At 47.2% G+C, this 16390-nt stretch overlaps 1 protein-coding gene across 1 annotated transcript; it reads left to right on the forward strand.

Moving 5' to 3' along the window:
* Window positions 1-10554: 10554 nt before the first annotated feature.
* On the forward strand, window positions 10555-13135 carry CHAC1 (ChaC glutathione specific gamma-glutamylcyclotransferase 1). The gene is made up of 3 exons (XM_075105562.1): window positions 10555-10921; window positions 11016-11051; window positions 11305-13135. Exons 1-3 carry the CDS (start codon window positions 10589-10591, stop codon window positions 11734-11736), a joined length of 801 nt encoding a protein of 266 aa, XP_074961663.1. The 5' UTR covers window positions 10555-10588; the 3' UTR covers window positions 11737-13135.
* Window positions 13136-16390: the final 3255 nt, after the last annotated feature.

Here is a 16390-nt window from a genome sequence, read left to right on the forward strand (position 1 = left end):
AATGTCACGAGTCACTTCCCTGTTGCCTTCCAATGAAGAACACAGACCACAGAACTGCACTGTCAACACTTCCCGCACATGGCTTACACGGCGAGGAGGTGCAGTGGGAACACTTTTCCTGCACCTAGAAAAGCTGTTGAGTTACCCTTCCTTACTGTCCATTCAACCAAAAGGCTGGCAGTGGCCTTTTCACATTTGCACTGGGAGAAGGGACGCTGTAACTGGTTAATGGACTGGCTGTTCAGGGCTGCAGGAGCTCTGCTTGCTTAGGCATTCAGGCACAGCATGGCAACACAGCTATCATTCACGCAATATGCACCCGTGCCTTATGCCCGGTGAACAAAAGCAAAGGACACTGCCTCTGGGTAGTGACTTTTTGTTTTGGCCTGGAGAAGGGAGGTGAAGTCAGTGTCTGTAGGTGCAGGCATGTCTAGACAACACAAAGCTAGGGCAGAAAGACCAGCCATCACAGTAAGCCGAGCTGATACAGCCATGCAGTCCAAGGCTCTTTGCGCTGACGGTGCCATGAGTCACGAGCAGTAGAGGTGGAGCAGCCCAGTGGCTCCCAGTTTTTGTACGTGCCTGGAGTCACCTTCCCCGAAACACAGTGCAACCACAGAGAATTCACCCCCATTTATGCTAATGCTCTGAGTCACCCTGTTGATCAGCTGCTCTCTTTGCAGCCACTACAACAGCAGTCTTGGCCCGGCAGTCAAGTGCCTGAAGCTTGGCCACTCGTGTTCCTCCTACCTGCCTTCTATTACCACCACAGCCTGTGACTCGATGCAATATGTCCTCACGAGCCTTCTGTTTCCATTTTAGTGCAGGACAGCACAACCATTCTCCCACATGGCCCAGGTTTTTCATATGGGGCAGAAAGGAAACTTTCCCTCCCCAAAAAAAGCACAGCAAAACACACGTATGGCTGTTTTTCTTTTTAAAGCCAAACCCAGACTTTAAAGAGGCTGCAAACAGAGCCATTGCCAGCCTGGTAACAGACCGCAAAAAACATGACTTCTCTTGAAAAGAGAATCCATTTTATTTCACTAGAAAAATTCTTTTCCTACATGGGCTACAGCTGCACTTTCTGACCTCTCATTCCAGAGGGCTTGGAAGCATCACATCTCCTAAACAGAACTGAAAAAGGTTTAATGTTGAAATAATTTTATCTTCATAATCTTAAATAATTTTATCTTCATAATCTTAAATATTAAGTATTTGAGAGTCATGACGTCTCCATGATGGAAGTGATAACATCGAGCTTTCAAATGCTGTACAGTGAACTCCCGCAAAGGTTACAAAGCGTGGAATGCACCAGGACCACCCAGAACGGGTCACAGCCAACACGCACAACAGCTCTGTCCGGGCAGATGCTTTTTCTGTTCTGATCTTGTGTGTGGTTGAGTGTAGGACAATGCTCATCACTGGCCATAAAGAAAGTCCAATGGCTTCTGATAACTTTTGAGTACTCTCAGCCATGCAAGTTCTTGCTGGCCCCACATGTGAGAAGGTGGCAGGCACTTGACTTCACAGAGCAGCATGCCGGGCACCCAGGTCACAGACAGGAGCATATCCAACTTTGGAGAGATGCTCAAGAACTGACTGCTAGCCCACAGCATGGAAAGGATGGCCTGGACCGACTGCGGGGCAGCACATGTTACTTATGGGTTTGTACTCCAAGATGGAAGAGGTTGTTTCTGTGGAACCTGCACGTATTCTCGCAAGCCCTCCGTGCCTGCTATCCTGGCACTCAGCTTTGTCTTCTGGGGCAGAGAGACAGCCTGATCTGACACACAGATGCTCTCTCTGAATTAAAGAGCTGGCAGAACTTGCGTATCATATTTGCCAGGGCACAACAAGGGAGACAGGCAATGCTTAGCAGGTGTGTGAGTCATTTCTTGGCTTATTAAGTGCTTTTTCCATAATGTTTTGTTCTAAATAAATAGCATTGTGCTTTCAGGAAGGTGGTGATCATTGGCACATTCTGCTTCCCATCTTTGGGAAGAGCGCCTGTAATTAGTAAAGACAGATATTCAGATCTGCTGGGCTAATCACAAAAAGATTCAACAAGGGAAACTGCAGACCTAGGTTACCAAACTAAAGGGAGAAGAAAGCAGGGTTTACTGTGAGAGAGCTGAGAAGTATGGGTCCCAAACCTACATGGACATGATTTAGGAAATCACAAAAGGAGTGGAATTACTGTTAAGCCAGAGTCTCTCCTATTAATACCTCAAAACCAAACATGTTAGCTCACGTACAACACATCTACAGCTACTTTTCAAACCTCAAACAGTTCTCAATATAGCCACCAGAGGTACTAAAACATAAAAACAAATATTTTCAACTGTTTATTATAGGAATTCTCCCAAGGACTGCAAATTCCCTTCAGACAGAGGCATTGTCTTAACATCAGAACACAAAATTCTGCCCAGCGTGGCCATGTTTAAAGGAAAGTTTTTCAGTATTTGTCACTAACAATAACCTGCTTGGTATGAGCCACAGCTTCAAAACCATTTAGGGTATTTTGTCACAGCAACCAGACTTTTAGTAGTTCCAGAAATAAGCAAATCCCATTTACTGATACAACAGCATAGAACACTGTCATTCTCTGCATTAAGCATCACCTTAGCTAGCTCGGTCGCTTGCAGCAACACTCAAATGTTCAAAAGAGTGGAATGCAATATAAGTGAGGCATACTTAGAGATTAGAAACTGTAAAGAAGAGAGGATCCAGTGAAGGAGCAGTTCTTATCAAGATACCTCTCTTTCGCCACGCTGATCTGTAAGGCCCACATGGTGAGTGATTGGTTTATTGCTTTGATCGGACGGTCCACGCACACATCTTCCTGCTCTGGAACAACCAAAAGTCTAAACAGAAGCACTGTTACTACCCTCCTTTTTGCCTTGATAAGATTTGGATGAGTGAGTAGCAGGTGGGTTTCCTTTCTTTCTCAGAGGAAGACTATTAGTGACTGCTGCAGGTGGAAGTCCTTCCCTCTGGCCACAGCAAGGAGGTGGGGGACTGGCAGCTCTCCTTGCAGCAGGGTATGCTGGGCTCTACCAACTGGCTGGTAGAGGGAGGATTTGGTTCCTCTTTGCACTGCTTAGTCTCATTCCGGACTTCATCCTTACTCTCTTTATTGGCCTTTCTCACATCTCTTTAGCTGTGTGGTTTATGGGCTTTGTTCCCAAGGAAAAGCCTCTTGTGCCATTATTATCCTTGGGGAGCTGCTGTTTTTCATCTTCAGAAAGCGTGCCAGCTAGTTCTGGTCATTTCTTAAAGCTTGGTGATAGACCTTGCAGCTCACTTTTCTGCTGGCAAATAGAACATGAATTTCAACTTCCTTCTACCCTTCCAAATTCCAGATGATGCTGTAACATCACCTTGTTTGGGGTTTCTCAGTAGTCAGGGATTGAGATGGTGCTTCAGGGTTTGCATTTGTTCTGCAGCTCATGCTTTGCCATTAGTACATCAGTCAGATATTTCAGAACTCTCAGTCTGTGCCTGTTCGGGGCATTGTGGTCATTCTCTAGCTAGCTGTGTCTTGGGTTTAGGAGAAAATGAATCCATAACATCTATACCACAGAGAAGCAATGCTTGTTATGAAGATGCTGTAATGATGTGGCCAAGAACAGCTGCAAGCAAGTCAGGACAAAACCTTACTATTGTAAACTGATGAAACCTTTCCGACACCACAAATCAGTGGAAATTCTGGAGCTTGGCTCCAACTGACTGAGGCTATTCTCTGGCTATGTCCTGTGATGCTTCTGAAATGGAAACTTTCTGCTCCTCAAACAAGAGTGTTGGACGGAAAGGCCCCGCCGGTAATACATATAATGACATTACAAATCCTCTGGTGCAGTTAGATCTACATAAAGTAGTTATTTTTCTGTTATTGGCTCTTCATCTGGAGGAGCAGGGGTTGCAATTTTTAAAACTTGCTGCTCTGCAGGTTAGGATATTCTTTCCCATCTCCAGTCTATGCCACCCGTGTCCAGATAACGTTTATATGCTTTTGTGCTGATTCAGTTTGAATAACAACTCCCTTCTCCTTCTCTTTCCCACAGTCACCATGATAAAGCCTGCGATGTAATGACCATTTCCCATTCCTATTTGGAGTGGAATTTGGGAAATTCCATTTCCCAAAAGTCCCATCCATTGGGATCCCAGTCCTACTTCCCTGTTTACACATGGCCAGACTAAGCAAGTCCAGCATGCTCTGGGAGGGAGGGTTCTTCATCCCCTCGATCAGCCTAATAGCTCTGCCCTGTTCTGTCCGTGCTTTCATCTTCCTTTTGAAATGTAAACAGTCTTTCAGTTGCGGCTTCAGCAGGGTATTGTGCAACAGCGTTTACTCTTGTTGATTTGGCAGGTGCTCCCCTCACGCAGCCAGGAACCACACTGGCATGTCTCAGAATAACGGTACCCACTTAATGCCCCCCAGTTCTCCTCTCTTATACAGTGCAGTCATCTCCCCCTTAACAGTTCCTGTCTGCATCTCACCTAATAGCTTGTCATGCGTTAGCCTACTAAATACTTCGCTGAAGCATAGGCAAATCACATCTGCACATTCTTTTCTCTGCAAAAGTCAATTATCGAAGACAGCTGTGAAGCTGGACTGCAGTGAAGTGTTTCGCTAATAGGAAGATTTGTGTTACTGAGATCAGGCTAACAGGTCTTCAGTTTGCTACGCTGTGTTTTATTTTTCCTGTCTCAAATACAGGCACTGCTTGCTGTCATGTGGTACCTGCCCCACTTAGATGTATTTACATTTCTTGCTAATAAACTCCTTCTTTGTGTCTGTTCTTTCACCTCCCTTGACGAAAGCACCAGGAGTTCTTAGAACTTTTTTGCTTCAGATGTAGTAATTTTTTAAAAGCCTCACAACAATCACCGTCCTGCCTTTTATTGGTTTGCACCAAAGCTATCTTCAGCCTTGACAGTTGTATCGCTGCCTGTTATCTCACTTCTTTCTTGATCCTCTTTTCATTTGACTAGAAAGCTTCTTACTGAGTTTTAAACCATTTGCAGTGTGTAAATTACCCCCTACTTCTGCAGCTCTTGCTTCATTCCATAGAAAAGCGCCAAAAAAAGAGGTTTCTCTGTTGCATTATTCCTTTTCCATCCTGTATGAGCTCCCTGTTCGTTCTTAAACCCTTTTTGAAATCAGGTGGTTACTTCCCTAAACATTTTTCCTTCCCTGCTTAGGATGCAAATTGTAGATTGCTTTCTACCTTTGAGTTAGAATTCTGAGGGTCTTCCACATTTCTGTCTTTGGACTTTACAGTTTACCTGCTTTTACCAACCAGTTTCTTCAGGTTTTTCTCAAATCCGCTTTGTTAAAATTTTAGCTGTAAACCCATTTCTCTTCTCTTTATACTGGAAGTGAAACTAAACCATCTCCTGAAGTGAAGCTAAATGACAACACTAAATCAGCTGGGGTAAGGTGCTGACATTTACAGTGAAGGCTGAGGTTCCCTGCCCAAGCCATGTGAGCCCATGCCTCCTCCATCTGTGTCTCACCTTAAAGCTGCCAATGTAGACATCTACATGACTCCTCAAAATGCCCTTCTAGGTGTCAGCGTGGTGTCTGGGCAGCAGAGTAAGGCTACAGGGAGCAAAGTAAAGAGTAAAGAGCAGGGAGTTACCCTGTACCGAAGGATGAGCCAATCTAGTTCACGGCTCATGGCCTGGCACTCGCGAGCTCCTTGGCTTGGGATGCTTTGGGCTTAAGCAAAAGGGGTTTCCAGCAGGTCTGTTCTCAGCTTTTACATTCAGTATCCAATTTGCCCGTCCCTCAAGCTGTGCTAGTAGGAAGTGTTTGAGTTTCTTTTCTACCCTAAAGGAAGAAAAGACAAAGTTCCCTAAGCTCCTGCTACAACCCTCCACACTGCCTCCTCAGTCTCTGCTCACTATGTGTGCCTTTAACCAAGACAAAATCCAGTCTGAATTTGGAATTCTGATTCCTTACAGAGGAATTTTTGATGCACTGATGCCGGGGGGACCTCAGTGTCAGTCAGCCCCAGGGAACGCGACAGAGGGGCAGGGTGATCAGGGCAGCGGAGGCCAGCTCCTGCCAGCAGGGTCAAAACCGCCCACCAGTTTGGAGTGAGAATGGGAAGGGAAGTCAGCAAAAAGCATAGAGCAGCAGGTCCCTTGGGTGTACAAGACTCAAAAGCCAAACCGATAATGCTGGGTTTTCTTCAGAGGACTTCTCAGTCAACTACCAGGCCACCGGGGATTGATAGCATGTTAAAATGCTCTTTGGGTCTGTGGATTAATTTTTTTCCCCCTCATGTAACTAATTCAAATACAAATCAAGTTTGTCATGGCTCAATCAAGTTTGTCGTTCCCATCTGTGGGCATTCACCAGTCTTTGGGATACGAATTGGACAGGCTGCAAAAACGAACAGCAGAGCTGACAGCAGCCAGAGCTGTAGCAGCTATAGGGGTGAACAGACTGAAAGTGGAGTGGGGCGGCAGCAGCAGCAGCTGATGTTCTGTCCTGCAGAAGAATCCCCCAAACTATTAATCCTATTATGAGTGTTAACAAGCAGACACCTAAATGTGGAGACTTGCGTGGCAGGCTTGTTTGATTTCCACCGGAACAGTGCTTTATCTACACAGTTTCCTTGTTGTTCCAGATACGTAGACTTCTGTTTTTCAGTCTGGTGTCCTTACAGTACTGTGTCCACTAGAGTTTAGGGTTGTTCTCTTTAAAGTACTGGTATGCCCTTTGCCATTTTTTTGTTCTCTTGCTCAGGACTGTATTTAACCCCGTGAGTTAAAGCATTTAACAACGAACGTGCATTCCTTTTGGATGTAGCAAACAAATCCAAATACACCCCTGCCCACCGTTCCATACATCACTCCTGATCCCCAAGCTTTATTACAGAAGCTTTGACAATACCCCATCTGTATTTCCGTGTTCGAAACAGGGATGACTGCATATTTACATGGTAAGTGTTCACATCTGGAGGAGATTTGTAAATGCGTAAGGACTGGATTCAACAAACAGAAGTGAGTAAGACCCTTGGTGAGGCACATGGATATGGCATTGGGAATATCAGGGGAATAGTACTGATTTACACCGCTTTAAAATGCCTGTGGCATTGTTTGAACCTCACCTCCAATTGCAGTAGCTGTAATCTTTACTGAAGCCTTAGGGAGAAGGGACAGATTTATTTTTTTAAATTCTCCTGTCTGCTTACTACAGAAAGAGGGAAGCAGTGCCAAGCTGTTGGAGAAAGATGTGGTGGTACCTGGAAATGAACTGGTAATCCTTCTCTCCCCAGTCGGTGTTTTCTGAATGGAGCAACTTTTGGTAAAACCCAGTGTGTGCCCGCAGCTTACTGAAGCAAATAAGAGCCTGAAACACAAGACGAAGCTAATGGCCGTTCCAATACACTGCTACGTGTCACGCCAGCCCTGTGTTGGTTCCTCTGGCTCTGATTCACCACTAGCCTGAAAAACAGGCAGGTCTGGCACTGATAGTCACCTGGCACTAACATGGGAATGCTCACTTTGGGGAAGCAGAGCACATACTGCTAGAGAGAAACTAGCTCCTCCTTTTCCCCAAACCTGGAAAAACTAGTTCCAGGATAATAACATATTGTATTACCTTTCTTACCTTTTCTTACCTTTATTTCAGGTAAGAAATAAAGCTGTGATTTACTTTTTCCCCTTCCTAAAGGTTTCCAGGCCAAAATAGAACATTCTTACTGCTATCAAGAATTTTGTTATTGTAACTAATAGAGTATAACCATTATCTTCCATTACTTTTCCCCTTAGTCACTGTTAAACCGTTAAAGCCCTATGGTTTTTTCCCCCTCTCCTTTTGTTGTACTCCTGAATCTACCTCATGTTCCTTAACAGTTAAATCCATTGCCACTCCACATCCTCCCTCACACCTGTTTGAGCGTTCATGTGATGTAGTTTGGCAGGCTGTTCTCCTTGCCTTGTGAATGCAAGCTCAACAATGCTGACAGACGCTAAATCCTCTCCTTAGTATCCACCTGCTGTACTTACACAGCCGCATCTATTCCATCTGTAAGATACCCTTCACTGCAGTCATCCTCACGCCCTTTGGTTTATTTAACCAATGTACAATGAAGGTAGTCAGTAACAAGAAATGGATTAATGAAAGCTTGAAACAAAAAAAAAAATTCTTAACCTCTTGCTGTATGTGCCCCGACTTTAATAATAGTCTTCCCCCAGGCTGTGCTTCTCATGATGGAGCAATATTCCAATGTCTTTACACAAGACAATCATGGACTTGATTTCAAAAGGAGTTTCTAACCTCATTCCTAGTTGATCTGGGTGTAACAGCACTGAAGGGAGCAGAGATCTGTAGCGTTTAACTGGTGTGGGATCTGAAGCTGGTACCCTAAGGCTTTTGCTTTAGATGTTGGCTCTCTGTTGCAAATCTGGCCTAGCTACGTAGCAGAGCCTTTGGCAAAGGACGTAGAATTGAGACAGCTCTGCAATGGAGAGAGCCATTTTCCTCCCCCGTCAGCAAGCGTGCAGTCACTTCCCAGTAGCATATTTTTTATTTCTTGATCCAATTTTCCTTGGCTTGCACTAGTAGATAAGATATCTAGCGCTTCATTTGCAAGACGTGCGTAATCCAGTGCATTTCTCAGATGGATAACATTCACATCCTCGGGAAAGCTGAAGAAGAGGCTAGATTTTGCTTACTGGTATCACAAAGACCAGAACCTAGCAAGAGCTTCTTCAGCTTATGTTTTAGACACTGATTCGTCTGTCACTGTTTGTGCCCTTGCTTGAAAAGGATGATGCAGCTACAGCTAAATAATTTTAATGTTTTTATTAACTTTTTAAAACTTTTATTAACAATTTTTAATGCTTTTATTAACTACATATTGGGGTTTTGCTCAAATTTCCTTGATTTTAGCAGGAAAAAAATAAGGAACTAAACATGAATAATATAGGCTTGCTGCAATGGGACAGAGGGGGTCTGGTTTAACTCCCACATGAAACTGGTTTCATGTGATTAAAAGGCCACACTATTTTAGCATGGACAAACTGCACAGCTAAGGCAGGAGTCTTGTATCTTAGAAGCCAGGATCCGCAAGACTGAAAATGTAAGACTAGAGATTTATTTCTTGTTCTGCCAAGCAAAGCTTTGACACAGAAAGCTGCTAAGGACAACGCTTTCTAGAGCACTTTCTTGTCTGTGACCAAGGCCTCTGAGTATGGCAGCTGTACAAATGGGATGGATTTACATTCTGCCTATGGAAAGGAACCTACGAGAAGGAGTAAGAGGCTGCAAGCCTGTAACGGCATGTGTGTGCAGTGAGAAGGGCTGGGAGGATGCAGCGCTGACCCATGCCTTTGAGCCTGAGTAAGACAGAGAAGGTGACTAGGAAAAGTGCAAGTGGAGAGGAAAATTAAGGAGCTTTGGGCTCTGTTAAGGCTGACCTTGTGAAGGGTCATCCAAGGTGACAAGTCAGAGAGTCAGTCACGCAGGGCAGGAGAGGAGGGCATGCTGTGTAAGGCACGGTACAGCAGGACAGATGCGAGAGCCATGCAAGCTGTTGATGTCACCAGTGGTGAATGTGCCAAGGTACAGGAAGCACCCACTACAGTCTGTGTGCGTTGTAGCTACAACGCCCTGTTAAGTGGAATAGAAAAGTGGGTGCTGGTTGGATGGGACCCAACAGGAAACTAAAGAAAAGATTGTAAATAGACTGTTTGGAGTGATTAGATACAGAAAACAAGAACAAAAATGAGAAAGACTTCTATAAAAATATCCCAATGGCTTTGCTTCTCATTCTTCCCCTCCTTCCTGCTACCAAAGCGAGCAACTTTGTAATTTGAGCCCACCTCTTTTGCTGGGCTCTTTAGCCATCACAACCTGCTTAAAGCTGATTTACAGCTGGGTCTCCACCTCATACACAGACAGCTCTTGGCTAACAAATGGTGCCTATCACAAGCCCACACTCCAGCTGGGATTTAGTACAAGAGAAAATGCACTCAGCTGCCCAGATTCCGCAGCATTTCCTCGCATTCGCGTTGATTCTATCGCTCTGTTTCACCTATATGCCTTATGCCTCAGCCCTGTTAACATGGGAGCTGGCACTTCCCCCAGTTTAATACTAACTGCTTGGTTTTTGAAGGCAACTGATGATGTTCTTGGATAAGCCAAACGCGGGAGCGCGGGGCAGGCTCTCGAGGAGGGCTTGCTTGCTTATTCCACCCCAGTTTCTCCCTCTTGGGCACGGCGCAGTCCGCTCCATGCACCCCAGGTTTATTCCTGTGGGCAGGGGTCTGGCAAGCAGGTGATCGACCCCCTGGGGGTCACCGGGCGGGAACCTGGCGGGTGACGCCATCTCCCGACCCCACCCCGGGCGCTGACAGAACGGATCGATCCCCCCAGCTCCCGCCAAGCCCCGCCTTCTCACGCCGCGCCCGCCCGCGGCCCGAGGGGCAACGGCTGCCTGACGCAACCCCCTCCCTGCTTTACCCCATCGCGACGAAACATCCCGCCCTCGTTGCATCACCCCGGCGCAAGCCGCGCCGCGCCAATGAGGGGGCGGGGGCGGGGCCGGCCCCGGACGGCCTTTAAATGGCGGCGGCGGCCGGTACCGCTCCGCGAGCGCTTTGGCGCTGCATCGCGGGACGGGCCGCCGCCATGAAGGGTGACCCGCAGCGCCCCGAGGAGCGCCCGGAGCCGCCCCCGGCGCCACCCCCGTCCCCCCCACCCCTCCTCTCCTCCTCGGCCCCTGGGGAGCCGCGGGGCGCGGAGCAGAAGCCGGCGCCGCCGGTGTGGATTTTCGGGTACGGCTCGCTGGTGTGGAGGCCGGGCTTCGAGTTTACGTCACGGAAAGTGGGTTTCATCCGCGGTTACAGCCGGCGCTTCTGGCAGGGTGACACCTTCCACCGCGGCAGCGAGAGGACGGTAAGGGCGGGGGGCGGCGGGGGCCGGGGGCGCTGGGGGGGCTGCTGGCGCGGGATGGAGTCCTGATGCCTCTCCCTTTGCTTCCACCTCGCAGCCCGGACGAGTGGTGACGCTGCTGGAGGACCGCGGGGTGAGTACCGAGGGTGTCCCCATGGCGGGCCGTGGGGTGCCAGGGTGCCCACGGGTGGCGGTGCCCGCACCAGCAGCTGGAAACTGCAGCTCTCACGCCCTCCTGGGGGCGTGAGGGGCGTGTGGTACCTCTGCCCCGTTATGGGTTGTGCAGAGACCCCGCCAAAGCAAGGCAGGCTTGCTCTGAAATCCCACCGGACTCGTCCGCTGCCCTTACAGCATCCCGTAACTACCTTTTGCTCTTTCGCTTTTAGGCGTGCACGTGGGGTGTAGCCTACAAAGTCTGTGGGGAACAAATTGCTGCGTCGCTCCAGTATCTCAACATGCGAGAAGCTGTCCTAGGAGGCTACGACACCAAGTTAGTGAAGTTCCACCCTCAGGACAAAGATGTGGAGGAACCCATCCTGGCTCTTGTTTACATTGCAACACCCCAGAACCCTTCTTACCTCGGCCCAGCATCTGAAGAAGACATTGCAGCTCAAATCATTGTCTCCAGCGGTTGTGCTGGTCATAACATTGAGTACTTGCTGAGGCTGGCAGACTTCATGCGCTACTTTTGTCCTCAAGCAGAGGATAAACATCTCTTCTCCATCGAAGAGGCTCTTATTTCCATCCTCCCATGTTTGTACTGCACAGAGGAGTCTCTAGAAGAAACAGCAAGTGTCCCTCAGAAGGCTAACGGTTGAAAGGGAAAATTTTTCTTGCAGGGTCACAGTAGAAGGGATGTAATGGAGAAAGCAATGGGGACAATCTTAACTCTGATAAAATATACTGGACTGAGTGAATGGAGAATTAGCACGTAGTAGGGGAAGGGAGGAGGTGGAGTAAGACATACTTGCTCTAGGACTTGCCATTATTACCTGTTACAATTACACTCCTTACCTGGAGCACCGTGATACCCATTGCTGCTTTCCAGGTGGGGAGCAGGGATCTTCACCGGGACTTCATTCTGTGAGACTTACTTCCAGGGGTCAAACCTGAAGCAGTCTTTCTTTCGAGAAGAAAGAGGCTCATCTGTTCTATTCTGTGCACTTTTTTCTTTGAAGTCTAGTTGAGCAGGACTTGACTGGGTTTAAGCAGTATATATGCAATTCTACCTCAGATTGGCAAGAGGCTGTTCGTTTGGTGGTGGAGACTTTGGCAGGTTCTGCCAAATAAGACCTCCTTTTTTTGCCTTGCCATGTCCTGCCTCCACTACAACGACTAAAAAGTATAGAACTGTAGAACCTGACACTAAATTTCAGGACTTCTGTGCAATAGTAAGTGAACTGGCCTCTGTAGGCTCTTTGGATCCTAGTTCCTTATGTTGTGAAGGATCACAGTAATGCACTTAATTTTTACAATGTCGTATTGTATTTATTGTGTATTTCCCCTTAGGAGGGATATCTAAACTGCTCACATGCAGCAGTGGTGTGTGGCCCGCATTCAACCTTGCATTTGTGCCTTCTAGTTTTAAATTGGTTTTCTGAGGAGCTAAGCCTGCTTTAATGACAGAAGCTTTTCTCCAAGCTTCACTGACCTTGTGCTGCTACAGACTGAACTGACTCCATAATAAATGGTCCTGCCTGTGTGGGAAGCATGTGCTCTCGGCAGGAAAGCTGCCTGGATGCAGCAGCACTTTATCTGGTACAGAGCTAGTTAAACCTCTGGTGCTTTAGGGGATAACCAGGGTTTCTGTAGAAGCATTTGAGGGTTCTAGTTCTGTACCTGAGTGTCTGTCTGGTTTGCTTTTATTTGACTGCGAAGGGCTATGACTGAACATATTTGTAAGCCTTTGAGCTACTGAAAAGCCTGCCCTGATGGTGTTAAGCAGAGGCACTGCTGCAAGCTCAAACTTTCAGCTTCATGTATTAACAGCATGAAAACCCACAGTAGTTTGTAAGAAAACTCTGCTACTGCAACTGCAGCAAAATAGCTTCTGAGAGCTGACCCTGGGACATTTGACTCCTCCCAAACGTCATGTGGGGTTTTTATTATTTAAAAAAAAAAAAAGGTACGGACAGTTTGTATTACTGTGGCTTGTATGTAAATGAAGTGGTACTGTGCTGTGCCCAGTAATAAAACAAACTGACAAAGTCTTCTGTACTTTGCTGTTGGTTTTTTTTCATTACTGATGTTAAGTTCAAACTGATCCTTTTTTAATTTTTTAAATTGTTTTTTTAAAGGAAAAAAAAAACCTAGCTGGTAAAGCTGCTGTAGTTCCTATGGTTTGTTTTCTGCTGAGCAGCTTGCCTCTGGATTTACTGGAAGACATCTATTGACCCCTTCCCTTTGGGAAACAGTGACTTAGTGACTTTCCCTTCCCAGCTCTTTTTGATCCTGGAGTGCTGGTGCTGACAACAGGTATGAGCCTTCCCTCATGACTGTGCAGGCCAGGCACAGAAATGTAGTTCTCCCTTGGCAGGTTGAAGGATTTCTGTTCTGAATAACTTGGCATTGCTGTTTCCAAGAAGTAATAGCAGAAGGACAAGGAACTGCCACCACAGCCAGATGTGCTGGCTGCAGTAAGGGAGGTGGTTATTTGTCCCTTGCCTTGTGTACAGGGGAAGTGTGCAGCTGCCCTGATTCCTATAGTGACCAGCTGCCTCGGTGCTAGAGGCACTGTATGTACCAGTACTACCTGCCTCGAGGCTTGAGTGATGGAGTGAAAACTAATTGAAACAACTGAATCTACCACTAAAGGCAGGTGCATGTTTTGGGGACAATAGACTAGAGAAAGCTTTCCCTGTTCCATAGAGGTTCTCACTTCAGCTGAGCAGCTGCATCTTCTAGTTGACGGGGGCTGTACAGCCAGCTGGAAAATCAAACTGATAAAAAAATGAATTTGCCTGCATGGGGACACTTCCTCACTAGTACAAGACTGAGGTCAGATACCAAAATATCTCCAGATAAAACAAAAACATCGCACCTTCCAAATTTTCAAAGGCCCCACTGACAGGAATCAAGAGCAGATGTGCACTAAGCAAGCTGCATTGCTGTGGTCTCACATGGAAAGCCCCTTGCTTTTTTTGGCGTATTTAGCTTGGGTTGGCCCTGCGATCTTTCACGTTGCTGGTAAAAGACAAGCAGTGAGTCCTTGTGAGCAGCCATCGGCACTAGGAATGTTCCTTCAGCTGCTGTTTCTTCTTCTGGTGAAAAACTAAGCATTTTAAGCACAGATGTGCTACTTCACTGAACTACCATTTTCTTTCCCGTAAGTTTTTTTGCCGTGGACTTCCAAAAAACGGTCTCCTTTTCAGGAGTGGCTAGTATGGCAGCTTGCTACTGTCATTCTGCATCTTCAAGTCACTAAGACAATGAGGTAACACGTAACTTCTTTCTCCTGAAGCTTTTTATTGTGTCCTGTGAGTCTGGGAACTGGTCATGTTTTGGTCAGTTGATGAATTTAAAAGGTTAACATCCCAGATTTGAACTCTGGCCATGTCAGTGTGGAAGCCAGCACCCTGGGACACTTGCTATACGCCCAGCTTAAGTTTGTACTGCTGCTCAAAGTTGGGGGATCACGGTGGCTTGCCTCGGACGAACCAAATGCAAGGAAGGTAATTGCTGGTTGGAGGCAGTCATACAACCACGGCGCTTGCAAGGGCCAGGCCAACAGTGATACACGAGGCCAGTGTCCTACCCAGCACATGTTTCACTACAGGCTTCGTCTTCCTACGTCATGACTCGCCAGGCCGGGGAAGCAGCTGGCTGCGGGTGCAGTTCCAGTTTCTGGCAGCGCTGCCACTGGCCTTACGGCTGGCCTGGGAAAGAGCACCCGCCTTGTCAGACGGTGAGACAACTGCCCTTGTTTGCAAAGTGCTGCCGGATGTTTCTGGAGATGCTTCCCTGTCTAGTGGCTTCCCCTTGCACGTGCAGTTTCTCTTCTCTGACTTCCCTATGACAAGCTCGTGCCTGTCAGGTCACCTCACAGTAGAAACCAGATGCAACAGAAACATGTTTACAAGCACTACCACTCACACACTTTCTGAGTCTAAAACCAGCACAATTCACATGATTTTGTTCCCTTCTTCAATCTTTTCCATTTTCCTGCCCAGCAGTTCCCACACAGCCCAGGAACATGGGCCTGAGTCACCACTTCCTCAAGTACTTTAGGACAGGACCTACCCAGCTGCTTTGCAGTGGCACAGCCAGCTAAATGAAGTAGATGACACCAGTTAATCCGTCCCTGACCTTCATATGTAGCAAGTGCTCCTGAAGGCACATGGTCCTTAGTAGGGCAGGAAAAAGGATAAACTCAGAAATGTTAAAAGGCTTCAGAGAAGACAAAACCAGAAGAAAAAGTCTCTGGTTCTTACGTGCTATAGTGTCATCTCAGTTTCAAGGTGGCGTGTCAAGAACTGCGGAGACTTCACACAAGTAAATCTCTACCAAGATGATTCCAGCTTTAGTAAAAAATGCCGTTTAAATACAGCATCACCAAAGCACGAATGTCGTGGTTCAGCCTCAGCTGGCAACTAAACACCACGCAGCCGCTCGCTCGCTCCCCCCACCCCTGTGGGACAGGGGAGAGAATAGGAAGAGCAAAAGCACAAAAAAACCCCTTGTGGGTTGAGATGATAACAGTTTAATAATTACAATAAAAAAATTTATAATTATAGTAACAATTATGATAATATAATAAAATGGAAAAGGGAAAAAAAAAGAAAAAAGCAGAAACACAAACGACACAACCGCTCTCCACCCGCTGACCGACACTGCTGGTCCCTGAGCCCGGGAAGCTGGAAAAGCCCTTGACTAGCACAAGCACCGCCCAGCAACAACCAAAACATCGGTGCGTTATCAACATTGTTTTCATGCTAAGTCCAAAGCACAGCACTGTGCCAGCTGCAGTGAAGAAAATTAACTCTATCCCAGCTAAAACCATGACAGTCCACTTACCTGTGCTTGGTGTTCTTTTCTAGATGAGATGCCGGGTCAGAAAACGAGTGAGACCAGACTCGTGTTTGTGGCTGACGGCAATACAGACACGCAGCTCAGCGGGGGGTGGCAGGGAACAGACCAGCATTCCTCAGCTGGGTGCAAAAGCAGCCAACAGCTGGGTTGAGTCTACTTGAGGAGAACGTAGGGTTGAGCATCCAGAAAGTGGGGCCAGCACAGACTTCGAAGGCTGCCGAGGAGCCGGTGCGGGATCTCAGGCACAGGAGGGGCTGGAAGGGAGAGGCGCAGCTCCGCATGCATACCCACGGTCTTGAGAGGGTCTATGGGGCTCCGCCATGTGCAGTGGGGAGAGACGGGCTTGCAGGCAGCGTGCGAATCACAGGGAATGGCACATGCTGGGTTTAGCAGGAGTTGCAGGAGTTGCAGCTGGTTGTATGTAGTGCGTGTGTTATTCCATAT

This window comes from Phalacrocorax aristotelis, chromosome 10 (assembly GCF_949628215.1).
Source record: "Phalacrocorax aristotelis chromosome 10, bGulAri2.1, whole genome shotgun sequence".
Lineage (NCBI taxonomy): Eukaryota > Metazoa > Chordata > Aves > Suliformes > Phalacrocoracidae > Phalacrocorax > Phalacrocorax aristotelis.

What these genes read in the sequence shown, in the direction of transcription:
- CHAC1 (XM_075105562.1), top strand. Translation starts at nt 10,589, where the DNA reads ATGGCGGCGGCGGCCGGTACCGCTCCGCGAGCGCTTTGGCGCTGCATC. An exon ending in ACCGCGGCAGCGAGAGGACG is followed by an intron (nt 10,922 to 11,015) that starts GTAAGGGCGGGG and finishes TCCACCTCGCAG; the next exon opens with CCCGGACGAGTGGTGACGCT. An exon ending in CGCTGCTGGAGGACCGCGGG is followed by an intron (nt 11,052 to 11,304) that starts GTGAGTACCGAG and finishes TTTCGCTTTTAG; the next exon opens with GCGTGCACGTGGGGTGTAGC.